General features: G+C 43.0%; 1 protein-coding gene across 3 annotated transcripts in view; it reads left to right on the forward strand.

The window, feature by feature from the left end:
- Positions 1-9,133: 9,133 nt before the first annotated feature.
- The window catches only part of IFNGR1 (interferon gamma receptor 1), a 34,131-nt gene continuing 27,526 nt past the window's right edge, over positions 9,134-15,738 (forward strand). For all 3 annotated transcript variants that reach the window (XM_027690099.1, XM_027690090.1, XM_027690082.1), the window contains exon 1: positions 9,134-9,223. In XM_027690099.1, coding sequence (XP_027545900.1) covers positions 9,136-9,223 — 88 coding nt within the window. In that variant the 5' untranslated portion in view covers positions 9,134-9,135. The remainder of the gene's footprint in view (positions 9,224-15,738) is intronic.

Consider the following 15,738-nt stretch of genomic DNA (forward strand, 5'->3'; position numbering starts at 1 on the left):
TGATTTTGGTTTCCTCTAGGAGCAAAAAATGAAGATTGAGCCATGGTTTCTTTTCTAACAGAACCTGAACATTTTAAGACGCAAACAAGAAGAACAAAGGTATTTTCTATTACAGACAAGCTCTTTCCAAAGCACTGCTCTTTTTTTATTCCCTATTATTTCTTCCGTACATAGTTTGGAGGTTTTTTTCTACTTTTCCTTCCTGTTCTCCATGTGCTTCTGAGTATTGTTTTCTGCCACGTGTCCCTTACTACCACGTTCACAAAGCTCAGCTTCTTACTTGTATAGTGGCCTGTGTTTGAGCAGCAGCTCTGACTGTTTCAGCTATAAAAGGTGTGCATATGCTTGGTGCACAACTGCAGTTGTGTCTGCCAGCTGCAGTGAAGTTTTGCAGTTTATAGAAAGTTGCTCCACCAAATAAAATGCACTGGAATGCAAAAGCTGTTGTTTCACTTATCACACTCCGATGGTGTTACATCTACAGTACACATAGCCCTTTGTGACCTCTGGCTCCCACTGCCTCTCCTGGAAAAGTGATTATTAGCTCTGCAAATGAACATCAGTAGTTTAGAGAAAAAGCAATAAGAAACTCTACCTGTATAGTCTGGACAAACCATACGTGTCTGGTCCTGGCAGCTTTACACTTTTTAGAGGAGTGGTTTTATCTTTACACATAATTTCTGAGATCCTCCTGTTGTCTGAAAATAGATTCGTTCACATGGTGTGCAAGGGGCTGATCCCCACAAAGAGCCGAGGCATTTGATTTATTTACAGTTCTATGTAGAAAGAGGTGCTAGATGGCAAATCCACAAAGTCATCACAATGACTATCAAAACTTTTCACTATTTATACATTTTAGCAAACAAAGGTGTTAATATTCATTGGCTACAAGTTACCTAGTTCTCTTATTAATTAGTGTTCTACCTTCTATTGGTTGAATTATTTCCTCTTCTTATGCTAATTAGTGTACATGCTCAGTCTTTCCCTTCTTTTGAATCTGTGGGTTTCTTGAGCTGGTGGGCTGTGAGTTGGAGGTCATGATCTCCCCATCAGAATTACCTTTTATCCAGTTGGAGCTGATTTCAGCACAGTTTCTGAACTGGCTTTGTTAGTTTCTTTCTTGCCTTGGGAATTTGTGATAACCCACCCTTAAGGAGAAGGATTTCTGCCAAATGTCCTTATTTCCTGTAAATTTGGTATTCTTTGTGTCCGCTATCAGTAGTACATCCTTCTTCCCAGGCTTTGTTAACTTCCTGCTAGGTCTGAGATCATTGAAGCACATCCAGCCCTAAACCTTAACAAGGAAATTCTACTGCCAAGTGATTTATTTTTCTAACATCACTCCCTCTTTCTTGACATATGCATGATGTTGAACTCCTTGGCTTTATCTGTTTTCCTTCCAGTAACAGAAAACCGCCACAAGTTTCATGCTGTTCTTCAGGGAAAACATGAAGGACTGTAGAAAAGTTTATTGTCAGGAAAAATTCAGGAAAACAAAATCACACAAACTACTAATTGGTTGGTTAGTTGCCTGTTTGTTGAATAGCAATATGTTTTACTTACATCCTACAGTATGCTGTGTAAGTTTGTTACAGATCAGTCTCATGCACAATTAATTGTCTTACAAAATCTAAACCATTCTTGACATCTTTTTTTTTTACAACTAATTTCTTAATTGATACAGTGTATGTATACATTCATTTATTCATCTTGCTATGTCAGAATTGTGCCAGGTCTTTGAACTGTCTAATCCGTGTGCAGCTCTGCTGAGCATTTTGTTTCAGTGCACTCAAAAATTAAACCCATGGCCAGTAGAAATCAGAAAGACTCCTTATTAAATCCAGTGGGTTTTTTCTCCTTTCATCAGGTTTTATTTCTCTTTTGGCACTACTATTTCAAAGAATTGTCAGAAGATTTTTTTTCTCTTATGGGGGTGTAGTTTGATTTTTTTCCTACAAAACTTTTTTAAAAAAAAGTTTGAAGAATAGCAATTATACACTTTACAAGAAAAACAAGTTCTAAAATACAATATTCTTAGCAGCTAATATTTATATACATTCTTCCAGAACACTTTTCACTACTAGAGCAGGTAGTGTTGTTAAGTAATTATTTGTAACATAAATAACCTTTATTATAACTAACCACATTTTAATTCCCATTACTGTTAACTGGAAACTGTTCCAAGCTCTTATCTTGTGAATATCAGAAACCTTCTTCTGCCTTAATTCTGGCAGGAACATTTTCTATTTCTTGATTTTGTGTAAATTTCATTTTTTTGTTTAAAAACCATGAGTATATTTACAGAGAGGAGCCTTTTCTTTCAGCCTTTTCTTTTATCAGACTGGACAAGACAAGCACTTTTAGCCTCTCCTCAGATGAGAGGATATCACTTTCAACTGTTGATCAGAATAGCTCCTTTCAGCCCCTGTTCCTGACTGCATTGTCCTTTTGGGAGACATGAGCAGCCCAGTGCAATGCTGCAGAAGGTATCTATCTGCTTCCTCAAGTCCTGGAATTGCTATTTCCCTCTTTCTACTGGATTAAATACATTTACAGTTTATTAGCCTGATAGCTGGTAAAAACCATCTGATACCATTGCCCACAGTCTTATTAATTAGCACACAGCTCAGTAACAGCAAGTTTCCCAACAAAAGAAATTATTGCATAGAATAAAGACCATGTACTCACTGTGGCTTCAGTCGATGTGCCAGTTTCCTAACCCACCTCTAATTTATCAAATATTAGTAGTTATTTTTAAACAACAGAAGCATAAGCCCAACAAATTATACCTAACAAAAGGTTAAGGTAACAAAAAAATTGTTGATAAATTTGGAAAGGTAGGTGCATATGTAAAAGATATTAAAAAAATTAATTGAAAACTAGTCTCTGTCATTTGAGATTTCTTTGAGACTATCTATCAGCAACACATGTCCATAGACAAGCCCAACAGTATCTGGGCTCAGGAATACCCCTTTTCCATGTGGATCCTGAACTGAGGCATATCCCATCTCAACTTCATCTAAGGGTAAAATCATAACATTGTGCACAAATGAGTATCTGAAAATCCTCATTTTGCTCTTCTTGTTGCTGATCAACTGTACAACATCTATTGCAATAGTTGTTTAATTCTCTTTAGATATTTGTGAAAAAGAAACAAAAGCTTGGCTAGTACCAGTATACACATTGGCATTTTAATATATTGATGTTTCTATTTGACTCCACCTTCTTCCTCTGTTACTCTTTTCAGTTACAGTTTATTTGGCCTCCTCCCTTTTCAGATAATTGAGCTTGCTTTAGCAAACACATATTCATATAACAAAATTTTTTGACCTGCAGAATTAACGAAGCCTGGTTTCCTATGGATTTATGTTGCTGATTCCCAAGTCTCATTCTTACATCTTTCCTCCTACAATACCCTCACTACGCAAAACCAGCACTTCAAATGGCTGATGTGAGTTACACACCTACTGCTTGGCTCAGCACTCCACAGTCAGTCAGATAACACGTTCTTGTGGTTGTTGCCAAAGAGAATATATTGTACACCTTGCTCTGACTGGAAAATGTTTCTTAGATTACTTTTAAATTAAAATAAAGGGGCCTTCGATGAAGTAAGAATATCAGTAAAATCACAACAAATATTACGAGCGTACATAAATTTGTTTGAATTCACCCAGTCAGAAGGATTGAAAAATATCTTATGGTGCTCACCTTTTTTTGCATAAAATATCTTATTCTGTAAAATGTGCATTGTCAAAAGTATCTGTGCCCATTCTCAGACTTCCTCATTATTTATAATTCCATTCTATTTTTGAATAGTACCTACACAGATTTACAAGAAACAATACTTAATTTGGCATGAATGGATTAATGCTTATCCTGACTATACATGATGGTTCTGCTATGAATTTTTAATCATTGTGTACCATGCAGAATTACAGTATCTCCCATTGTGATACTTTGCTAATGCTATGAAAATGCTTTTTAGAAATTCATAACATTCATCAAAACAGGCATTCTTTAGTTTGTCCCCAGTAGTCTTACAACAGTGAGATCTGTATAAGATTTATTTGCATAATGGAATAATTAGGTATCCTTAAGGCACTGTATGCAGTATCTCTAAAACATAACTGATATTTGGAGATTATTTTGCATGGGACTTTCCACATCACACAGAGACACTGGATTAGTGAAAGAGAACAAAGGACAGAACATCTTTTCTTCTGAGGCAAATCATGGTGCCAGCCTGTTTGAGGAAGTGGGACTCCTTATTAGAAGACATTTTTGCACCTAGCTTAGTGGCACCTTTTTGCAGAAAATTCCTTCTATGTTCAGGGAAGGACATACATAGATATCCCTTCCCTATCTCTTGTGGTGGGTTGACCTTGGCTGGATGCCAGATGCCCACCAAAGTAACTTTGTAACTCCCCTCCTCAGGTCAACGGGGAGAAAAAATACAAAGGAAGGCTTGTGGTCAAGGTAAGGGCAAGGAGAGATCACTCACCAGTTACCATCACAGGCAAAACAGACTTGACTTGGGGAAAATTAATTTATTGGCAGCATCACAGGGGGATGGGGAAAGGGGCTTGTAATCAGTTCATCACCCATAGTGTCTGCAGCTCCTTCCTCCTTAAGGGAGGACTCCTCATACTCTTTCCCTGCTCTGGCATAGGGTCCATCCCATGGGAGATAGTCTTCCATGAACCTTGTCCAACATGGGTCCTTCCTATGGGCTGAAGTTCTTCACGAACTGTTCCAGCATGAGTCCCTTCCATGGGGTGCAGTCCTTCAGGAACAGACTGCTCCAGTGTGGGTCCTCTGTGGGGTCACAAGTCCTGCCAGCAAACCTGCTCCAGCACAGGCTTCCCATGGAGTCCCAGCCACCTTCAGGCATCTCTCCATAGGCTGCAGTGGGACAGCTCCACCATGGACCTCCGTAGGCTGCAGGGGGACAGCCTGCTTCACCCAGGTCTTCACCACAGGCTGCAGGGGAATCTCTGCTCTGAAGCATAGAGCACCTCCTCCCCCTCCTTCTTCACTGGCCTTGGTGTCTGCACTGTTGTTTCTCTCATATGTTCTCACTCCTCTCTTTTCTGGCTGCAATTGCCCCTGCACAATAACTTTGCCACTTCTTTAATCTGTTATCCCAGAGGTGTTACCACCATCACTGATGGACTTGGCCTTGGCCAGTGGCAGGTCCATCTTCAAGCCAACTGGCATTGGCTCTATCAGACCCAGAGGAAGCTTCCAGCAGCTTCTCACAGAAGACATCCCTGTAGTACCCTTGCTACCAAAACCTTGCCACACAAACCCAACTCACCTCTTAACCAAAAAGGTAGATTAGTCTCATTCCTGTAACAATGCTATTTTTGCCAAGCAAGGTGGTTAGCCTTTTACTCAGACTTGTATCTGGGGATATGACTAGCAACCATACTAACACAAAGGAAGGTTTGTGCTTAAAATTCACATAAAAAGCACAAAGTATAAGGAGAAAAAAAGTAAAACAAATCAATAAACATCCACCTCCCAAATGCAGTAACTGTCTCTAAGTTACTGTCTCTAAGTTTTCTCTTTTCTTAAGGGTCTCAGAATACTCAAATATAGTTAAGAAAGCGAGAAGCTCCTGTTTTTTCTTCTTTTACCTTATTCACAGATTCAACTAAATTTACTCCCTCTCCTTTTATTGATGAATGTTAATTACTTTTTTTCTATCCCAAACCATCAGGGCATACCTGTCCCAGTCTGAGAGCAGTCTGGCTGCCATGCAAAAGCTGGTCTGCATTACTGCCCATTATGCTAATTTTGTCTCAGGGTGCATATCAGATCAGCCATGCATTAGACAAACACGAGTAAGAGAGCATGAGAGGTCATCTGCCAGTGCAGCAGCTACAGCCGAGCAGCTGTCATGCTGAAAACACTGCAGCTTTTTAGAGACTTTCTCATCAGCACAGAACCCCATCTTTCTAATCTATCCATGCTGCCTTTCTTTGTTTTCTTTCCCTTTACGATTCTAGCAGCTACCTTCCTCAGCCTCATTTAAGCCTGTTGTCTTTGATTTGATGTTTGACTTATAAGTAGAGTTCACTGTTGCTGGAGAGGCGGCCACCTTAGTTGGCTGCCACCAGACTAGTAATAGCAATTGGTGATACCACAAGTTTCACAGTGCTTTATTTATCTTCTTCCTTTAGGATTCAGTGCAAGGTTAATTACAGGATATGCAGCATGGGCATTTAAAAGAGCTCTAATCCTAGGATAGAGATAATTTCCCGAGTAGTGGGACATTTTCTTTCCCTTCTGGAGCGAATGACAGAAGTCTCTGATAAGAGCACAGCTTAGACTGCTTCAAGGCTCATTGACTCAGTTCTGTGGCTCCTAGAACTGTGAATTTGGACAGAATGGGTAGCTGAGGAGAATAAAAATGGGTATAAATTTGAAATGACTGTTAGAGAGTTAGGAATGACACTCCTGGAAGATCAAAATGCATATTTTTGCCATAAGTCTATATGAGAAGATCAGTGAACTTCCTGAAAGATCAGTGGGATGTATAGAAACAAAATGTTTACTAATGAGCACTTTTTTATTTCATTTCTTTTGCAGGGAGAGGTGGTGTCTGATTGCTTTTGCCTTTTGAAGGTGAACACAGGTAGTGCTTTTAATCATGGGGGAAAGTTCTGGTTAGCGATAACTTCTTCGTGTCTGTGATTTCTATTTATGATGACATTTAAGGAAAAGGCGGTGCAAAGACTGTCACAGTGAATCAAAGGAGCAGGCATTTCAGACTAAGTGAAGTGAAAATCCTGTACCTACCTCTGCAAGGATAGCAAAAACGCTGCTGCACGTGCATGTGAAGGCACAATTAGTGTCACACAACTATGTGATAGCGAAAAGCAAGCAAGGAAACAAGCAAGCAAAAGGCTGTGGAAACTTGTTCCACAATGTGTGAAGTTGTTTATCTCGTCAGGACCTTTTCTGACAGAAAGGCACATGACCACCACTTGAGCTGAGCATGGGAAGAAGTGCAAAGGAGGAAGTTACAAAATGCTTTACATAATGGCAATTTTTTTTCTTTTCCAGTGTGTAACAACTCAAGACAAGTAAAAACTTTATCAAGTTTGCAATGTTTTGGTGGGGATGAACTCCACTGACTGCACAGGGGTTCTGGTGGCACAGGCAGCAGGTGTGCCAGGAACAGCTCTCACAACTGGAATTACATTTACTTCTTCCATACAAACCCAGTTTAATTTTTATTCATTGCTTTCACCTTTCATGTTTTGTCAAGTCTGTGCAGTATTATCGTAAAAAACCCACAACCTTATTAAGCTCTGTTTATGTGACAACTACCTTAGGCACGCTGTTAGCCTTTTATATGACTGTTAGAACACCTAACCTCTATCCAGGGCTAGTGATTCCTTGTTTCTACTTAGTTTTGTGTAAAATATAATCATAGAGTCACAGAATCATGTAGGTTGAAAAAGACCCTTAAGAGCAAATGAAACAGTACCAAGTCCACCACTAAACCATGTCCCTAAGCGCCACATCTGCACTTCTTTTATGTATCTCCAGGGATGGTGGTTCAACCATTTCCCTGGGAAGCCTGTTCTAATGTTTGGTAACCCCTTCAGTGTAGAATTTTTTCCTAACATCCAACCTAAACATCCTCTGATGCAATTTGAGGCCATTTCCTCTCGTCCTGTCATTATGTGCCAGAAAATACATTTTGTGTTAGAAAATATCAGGCAAGCATGTCACCATGCAGGAAGTTAAAATTCACATGCAAGTGAGTGGTCAATACTTCAATCAAGACAGTTAAGTGCTTGTCGTACTCACATTAAGTTTGTTATTGCACTTGTATTAAGCACAAAGGTCAGTCTGAGTGTAGTGTGACTACATAATATCAGTGTAGTTTCACAATCCATTTTCTTCAGCCTTAGCACAGCTGGTTTAGCTCTCTATCCCATGCTGTTCCTACACCCCACAGCACCACCTGTGGGAACACCATTATTTCTGAGGCTGTAACAGTGAGGTGTTTTCTTTAGTATCTAGTGCTGGCTTGTGATCTCCCCTCCCCTTGCTACTCATTCCTCCCCACACAGCAAATTGTGAAGTCTCCTCAGTTTTGCAAATATGGACGGTAGGTGGCAAGAAAATCAATTTCTTCACACCTTTCCCCAGGAAGTGAGACAAAGTCTGGGACAGGAAATAGGGGAAAGGGAACAGCTGAACTTTTTCCAAGAAAGGTATGAGAAAGTGTAAGCATAATGGCTCTGTTTCCTCCTTTCTGTCTCCTTGAAAGCCTGAGATGTGCGGGTGTCAAGGATCCCTCAAGGTGCCTCCATTTTAGGTCTAGAAAATGTGTCATTTGCAGAATGTCTGACAGGGGCTTAAAAAGTTGCTACATCCTCCTCACAGCTGGGGTGGTGCACAGCAGAAGAGGTTTCTTCTGTGTTCATCTACTCATCTGGCCCAGGGTGGCCTCGAGTCTGAAAAGTTAAGGTGCAGAACTACCTGGCATTGGGACACTGGATAGGAGACATAGAAACAGGAGGGTGGAAAAAGTTGAAGTCTCCATCCTGCTTTTGCAGCACTTCAATTTTTTGAAGTGCATACACATTTGCAAGAATAGCATAAAGCCTCTCACCATAAATTAGGATTCCTCTACATGTATTAATTCAGAGTACTGTTTCTGAAACACTCCACACGGTAAACACTTTGTGTCTTTCTAAAAAATGGGGAGAGAGCGCAAGTCCCAACATGACGAGGAGGAGGACGAGGCTTTTCCAGCGGCTGGGGCTGACAGATATGACACAGCACTTAAAACATAGCATTAACAAAGTCGGAGCAGGCATCGCAGAGGCCGACATCCGCGTTTATCACTTCGGCCCGGGACCAATTCCAAACCACAACCCTCACCGCCTCCGTGGCTCCGCAACCGCCGCCTCCACCCCTTCCCGCGGCGCCCCTCAGGCACCGCCCGGCAGTGACCTCCACACCGCCCCTTCACTCCCGGCATCCCCCCCCTTCCCGGCTGGGCGCAGGCGCCGCAGCGTGGCGGGGCGGGGCGGAGGCGAATGGGCCGCGGTGGGGCAGGAGGAGCTGGGGCGGTCTCCGCTCGGTCCCCCCTGGGCGCTGCCGGGCGCCATGCGGGTGCCGCCGCTGCTCCTGGCGCTCACAGCGCTGCTGGCGCCCCACCGGAGCGCGGCTTCCCGCCGGGAGCAGCCGCCCGCAGGTAACGGGCGGGTGGGGACGGAATGGGATGGGACGGGACGGGACGGAAGGGGCAGGCCGACCGATCTGTCTCTGGTCAACACGGATCTCCTGAGGGGCGGCGGGACCGGCGGTGCCGCACCCCGTCCCGGAGTGCTCCGTGACTGAGCGCTGCCGGTGGGGCCGCCGGCCCGTGTCTTGCCGCCGCCCTCTGCGGGCGCGGGGGAGTGCGAGCAGCCGGGCGGCGGCGAGGGGGAGCCGCACCCCACTTTGCTGAGCGTCGCCCTCCCGTTCCCCGCGGCAGTGCAGCCTTACCGGAGAGGCCATCTCGTAGCGCCCGCACCGGCTGTGGGAGCGCGGCACCGTCAGCCGTGCGGTGCTGGCATCAGCCCTTTTTTCGGGTGTCTGGGCGTCTTGTTCCGCAAAGCCAGAGCAGGGTGTGCGTCGAACTGGCGTGCTCCGCTGTGCTTTATAACTTCACATATCCAAAGAGGCAGAGAAGCTGGGAATTTCAGTGCGAAAATGGGGAGCACGGGACTGGGGAGCGCAGATAAGGCATCGGGCTCGTGACCTGGACCACGCGTGTGGGGGAACCTTTCGGCCAAATGCTGGCGGGGAGGAGGGGCGGCTGGCCAGCGGAGGGCTGTTTGTGCAGAGATGCGGCAAGTAAATTATGAGAGAAATAGTCAGGTTTCAAGTTTACATTCAAACTGGAACAGCTCATTAAAACCAGGAATTGCTATCCAAAGTCAAACGAGAACATGGATTTAATTTTTAGCAGTATTGAGAGCTGTATACAGGTGTTGCACATCATGCCCTTCATGAAAGGACTCGATAATAGGAAGCATGCCCACACGGTAGTTAAATGCAGCAGTGTTCTCCTGAGGTTCACAAACAAAGCAAGATCCATTTACCTAAAATGCTACAAGCAGTAGGTCACAGAAATGCTGGCTGTGTGCCCAGGCTCCTTGGATTCTGCAAATGGAGATGTCCTGTAGTTTAGAGCCATACCCAGGTGAAGTGACTGAACTTGCTTGCCCTTGGGGATGGGCCACACCATATAGAAGTCTACTTAAATTTGTCTTATGTGGACTAGGAGTACTAAAAATGGTAATCTGCCTGCTTTCTTGTCCCTTGATAGTTTACATCTTGACTATCCAGTTTGTATGAGTTGGTGGCTGATTGCTAACCTGTAAATCTTGCAGGGGAAACTCCCCTCTTTTCCACATTTGAGTGGTAGGGTAACTTGGTATGTTAAATACTGTCTTCCATGATCTGACTTAACTTCTTTTAAGGGTGTGCTTTTATTGCTAGTAAAATATGCCACTTTTACATTGTATTAAGCATTTTCAAGGTAAAAACCACAATACCAGTAAATCACTTGTAAAAAAACCTGCTATAATCCAGCACAACACATGAACAGTTATCTCTGTGTAAGAGTACAGGCAGTGCTGTGGTGTAGGTGGTAGCAAGCTTCCTAGAAGCAAAAATCTCATCTTTCTGCCCATAAGTGTAGCAGACCCTCTGCTCAAAGGAGCAGAATATGCTTCTGAGTTAGGTTTTGAAAACAAGCAGCATTTTCCTGGTGACTTGCACTCGGATTGGTCTCAGCCAGTTATAACCATGCCCTTCAGAGACTTCATCATTTAAGTAAAAACGTAGGTTTTCAGTGAATAAAAACATCATGAAGTGAATTCTAATTGTTATTGCTGTATATTAGTTGAATGAAAATGCTGGTTATATGTGTAATGACTAATACAATGTTCTTACATCATGATTATATTGATGCAAGCAGATTTGCTGATTACAGTGGAAGAGCTGAAGTACAAGGGGAAGTCTGAAGGATGTTTATGATGCATTCACACACAGAATCACAGAATGGGTCAGATTGGAAGGGACCACAGTGGATTATCTGGTCCAACCTCCCTGCTCAAGCATGGTCATCCTAGAGCACGTGGCACAGGACTGTGGCACAGGACTGTGGCACAGGATTGTGTCTAGATGGTTCTTGAATATCTCCGATGAAGGAGACTCCACAGCCTTTCTGGGCAGTCTATTCCAGTGCATGGTCATTAGCACAGTAAAGAAGTTCTTCCTCATGTTCATATGGAACTTCCTGTGCATCAGGTTCTGCCCATTGCCTTTTGTCCTATTGCTGAGCACCACTGAGAAGATCCTGGCTCCATCCTCTTGACACCCTCCCTTCAGATACTTGTAAACATGGATGAGATTTCCTCTCAGTCCTCTCCTCTTGAGGCTCAAAAGACCCAGTCCCCTCAAGCTTTACTCATATGAGAGATGCCCCAGTCCCTTGAACAACTTTGAACCCTCTGCTGGACCCACTCCAGAAACTCCATGTCTCTCTTGAACTGGGGAATCCAGAATTTCATTGGCAAAAGTTATATGATTTTTTTTTAAGTCTTAGTAGGGCTTTCCATATGCCAGTAGTGTAATACTTATCTCAAGGCTGAGTATGTAATGGGGAAATGCCCAGTCATCCTCACATTCTGTTGTAGGACACCATTTTCCTTAGAAAAGCCAGACAACCTAGGAGGTATTGCAACACCTCCTGCATTTCCTACAGCTGAGCGTCTAATGTGTTTGCATTGATAGTCCTGTGACTCCTCAGTGGAGCTAGGGACTTGTTGATGGGAACTCTCAGTCTCTATTTTAGTATCCTGCAAGTGGAGGTCTCTGGTCAAGATTACAGTATTAGAAGAAGATTTGATGCTGTGGTAGCAGTTCAGGTGCTTTTTGCACATTGAAAGCCAGATTTCCAGGGACATGTGTAGTTCATTTGTGCAGCTGACTTCCTGTTATATGTGATAATCATGGTGGTCTTGATTTGTTCTTTTATGGTTCAGGTTACTGGCAGTCATAGTAATTCTCTGTCCAGCTGAAAACAAAAACAAATTAGATGGTAGAAAGTTATATGTTTAGATATCATCTATTATAATGACTTCTCATCTATAATAAAAGTGAAGAATAGTCGTAAAATAGATGAAACAATATTTAGCTTCTACTCTTACATCATTTTTTTTAATGTCCATTCTGTCCAACGTGCTGTGGTTTTTTAAGATGGTGATCTGAGTCTGCCTCTCCTCTCCATACAACTTACCATCTTGTGGAGATTTTTATCATAAACAATGCTTTTAAAAGCTCCACAGAACAGTGTCAAACCTTTGAGCCCTAAGAAAATAAAATCCTGTCATAAATGTAAAAATGCTCTAAATACTATGTATAGTGATTATTCCTGATTCTTATGAAATCATTCATGTTCGTTTCACTAAATATTAAAAAAAAAAAAAAAAAGCTTTAAATTTTACCCCGGTCATTGTACTCCCTTCATTTGTAAATTAATTATTTTTTGAATTTAAGATCTTTTGAGAAATTCTGGTAGAACCTTCTGCATAGAATTGCTGTTACATGCATTAATTTAAGCTTGTTTGTAGTAACTTTGTCAAGTAAGTACCATCAAGGTACAGGAGTGTCATTACAAGAGTAATGTATGTCCCATGTTTCTTTTGGAGGGATAAATGAAAGCGAGTGAAGGCGAGCACATTGCAAGCATTTCCACATACACTGTGTGGCTTCTGCCACTTAGGAGAAGGCTGGGCAAGGCACAAAATTTCTTCAGCACTTTGCTGCTTGGTGTGTGCCAAGCTCCCCACCAAAGCCAGCTGACAGGCAGTCTCCCTTCCAGCAGTCTGACAGGACCAGGAATGGGCTGTTTAGTGCCTGGCCTGCCAGAAGTGCATATAGAAGGGGTGGGTGCATGCTAACCCAGGTGTGCTGCGTCGAAGGAGAACATGGCAGAGGGCACAGCCCCTTCTCTGACAGCCATTTTCCACTTCTTGCCATGGCAGGTGCTTTGTGCTCCTGTAGCCTGTGCTGAGGTCTGACCCCTTCCTGCTCAGATTCTGTCCTATGGTTCTGGGCAGTGTTCCTAGCTCTCTTCTAGCCCCCAGATGGCTGTGCTCTGCTTTAGTACAGGCCAATTTTGTTTGATTCAGAACAGACTGAAATGAGGATCTAAATGATTAGTGGACTATTTGTCATGGTATTAAGCCCAGCCAGCCACCAAGCCCCAAACAGCTGCTTGCTCACTCCCCCACCAGAGGGAATGGAGAGAGAATCAGAAGGGTGAAAGTGAGAAAACTCATGGATTGAGATGAAGTCAGTTTATTAGAGAAAGCAAAAGCTGTTCAGAACAAGGAATTAATTCACTGCTTCCCATGGGCAGGCAGGTGTTCAGCCATCTCAGGGAGAGCAGGGCTCAATCACATGTTATGTTTACTTGGGAAGACAAACACTATCACTCCAAACATGTCCCTCCCACTTCCTCCTTCTTCCCCCTACTTTATATACTGAGCATGATGTCATATGGTATGGAATATCCCTTTGGTCAGTTGGGGTCAGCTGTCCCGGCTGTGTCTCCTCCCAACCTCCCATGGACCCCCAACTTTCTTGCCAGTGTGGCAGTATGAGAAGCAGAAAAGGCCTTGGCTCTTTGTGAGCACTGCTGAGCAATAACAAAAACATCACTATATTATCATTACTGTGTCCAGCACAAATCCAAAACACAGCCTCATGCCACCACTGTGAAGAATTTTAACTATACCCCAGCTAAAACCAGCACAATTTACCATACCATTTACCTCATGCCCAGGTCCCACACTATTAGTATAGCTTCATTAACCACCAGCACCCTTCCCATTCTTTGATATAATGCACAGGTATCGTTCCCTTAGCCTATGGACCACCCCTGCAAAATGTCCATAAAACGTCTGTTGAACTCATTTACTCCATGACTTTTGGGCTCTGTTGTGATGTTCTCTTGGGTCAGGAGGGGTGATGTGTTACTTAGAATTAGTGAGCACCAAAGCCAGGTCAGGGCACTGCTGCATTGCAACTGTTTCTTTTAAGGCTTCTCCATTGTTTCTGGTGGTTCCTGTTATAGTAATTCCTGTAACACAAATCTTGGCTTACAACAATTTAAAGGGACATTCATTACAATCTTCACCCCTGGTCCTTTTGTGCCAGGTTATTGGGTTTAACATTGCAATGAACTCCTCCCCTTGTCCAGAGCCTGACTGCAAAAAGGGGTTCCTGCTAGAGCCCACCATTAGTGTAATCCACATCATGGTCCTCCATGGGCTTCATGGGACAGCCTGCTTCACCACAGTCTTCACCATGGTCTGCAAGGGAATCTTTGCTTCCCCTGCTCCAGCGTGGTCTTCCACCGACAGTCCTCTTTGAACTTCTCCAGTGTGGGTCCTTCCCACGGGCTGCGGTTCTTCACAAACTGCTCCAGCATGTGTCTCTGGTGGGGTCACAGGTCCTGCCAGCAAACCTGCTCCAGCACGGGATCACAGCAACGAGCACTAGACTCTGCTATACTGTCAGGAAAGCAAGCCCCATGGCAAGCACAGGGGCCCGCTCATTACTAGCTAAACAGCACTAACAGCTATAAATTCAATCTAGTACATCCCAATCAAATATGTCACTATCTCAAACCCTTCAAGTCCCATATTGGGCACCAAAAAAACCAAAGGAAATGCAGCCTTCAGAGTCAGACTAAATTCTTTTTATGTGCTATTTTTCATCCTTAGCATTGACTTGCTGCCTTCTGAATCCACTTTTCAGAGTATTGGCTGCCTTTTTGTCACCTTTTTTTTCCATTTTTTTTTCTTCACTGTGTATGGCTGCAGAGTCCTGCAGAAGCATTCTGGGTAGTACAAATTTCTCTGATCTTTTTTCCCTTGTCTTCATTTTCAGTGGAGGTGAAAGCTAAGGAGAAGGACTTTTTTATGTTTGTGAAGTCATTGAAACTACTACCCTTTCTGAGTGGAGTTAAAGTGGATGTGTGAGCTCAGGTAGAGCGCAGGCCTGGCACAAGGGACGCACACTGTTTTCCCAGTCAGGGGCCCAAAAGGGACTGATCTGTTAGCGTTAAAGCTGGCTGTCTTTAAATGATGAGTTACCCACTTGGCATGAATCCACAGCAAAGTTCAAGCTGTTGTCCCTCTTGGCCTATTGAAGTGGCTTAAAACTGGTTTCGTATGATATCTCACTTGCAGATTATAAGGATTTGTTTGTTTTTAATGGAAATCTAAAACAAGGAGCGAGCTTTCAAATTATGTTTTTACTTAGGTTTTTTTCACAGTCTTTTTAAGCTTTGAATTTGTGCTTTTTATCTGTATTTCAGTGTCTAAATGATGTTTAAAAGGCACATACAACGTAAATCAGCTCTCTGGCTCTTAGGGTCACTGTTGTCTCAGATAGCCGTACAGTAAAGTCTGCATTTGGATTCATCAGGCCCTATTCTGTTATGTGCATTATTGCACTTCCAGTTAAATTCCACTTTTGTGAACAGTGGTGATGAAAGCCTCTGAGTATACAGTAATGCCTCGTGGCCTCTGCCAGAATGAGAGAAGGAACTTTGGAGTTGCACAAGGTATAAACATAAGCTGAAAGACTTTCTCATTTTTATGCCTCTGAATTGTCAAGTTCATTGAACTAATTTTTGCTGTTGGG

Source organism: Neopelma chrysocephalum, unplaced genomic scaffold (genome assembly GCF_003984885.1).
Source record: "Neopelma chrysocephalum unplaced genomic scaffold, ASM398488v2 Primary Assembly neopelma1_23, whole genome shotgun sequence".
NCBI classification, from domain to species: domain Eukaryota; kingdom Metazoa; phylum Chordata; class Aves; order Passeriformes; family Pipridae; genus Neopelma; species Neopelma chrysocephalum.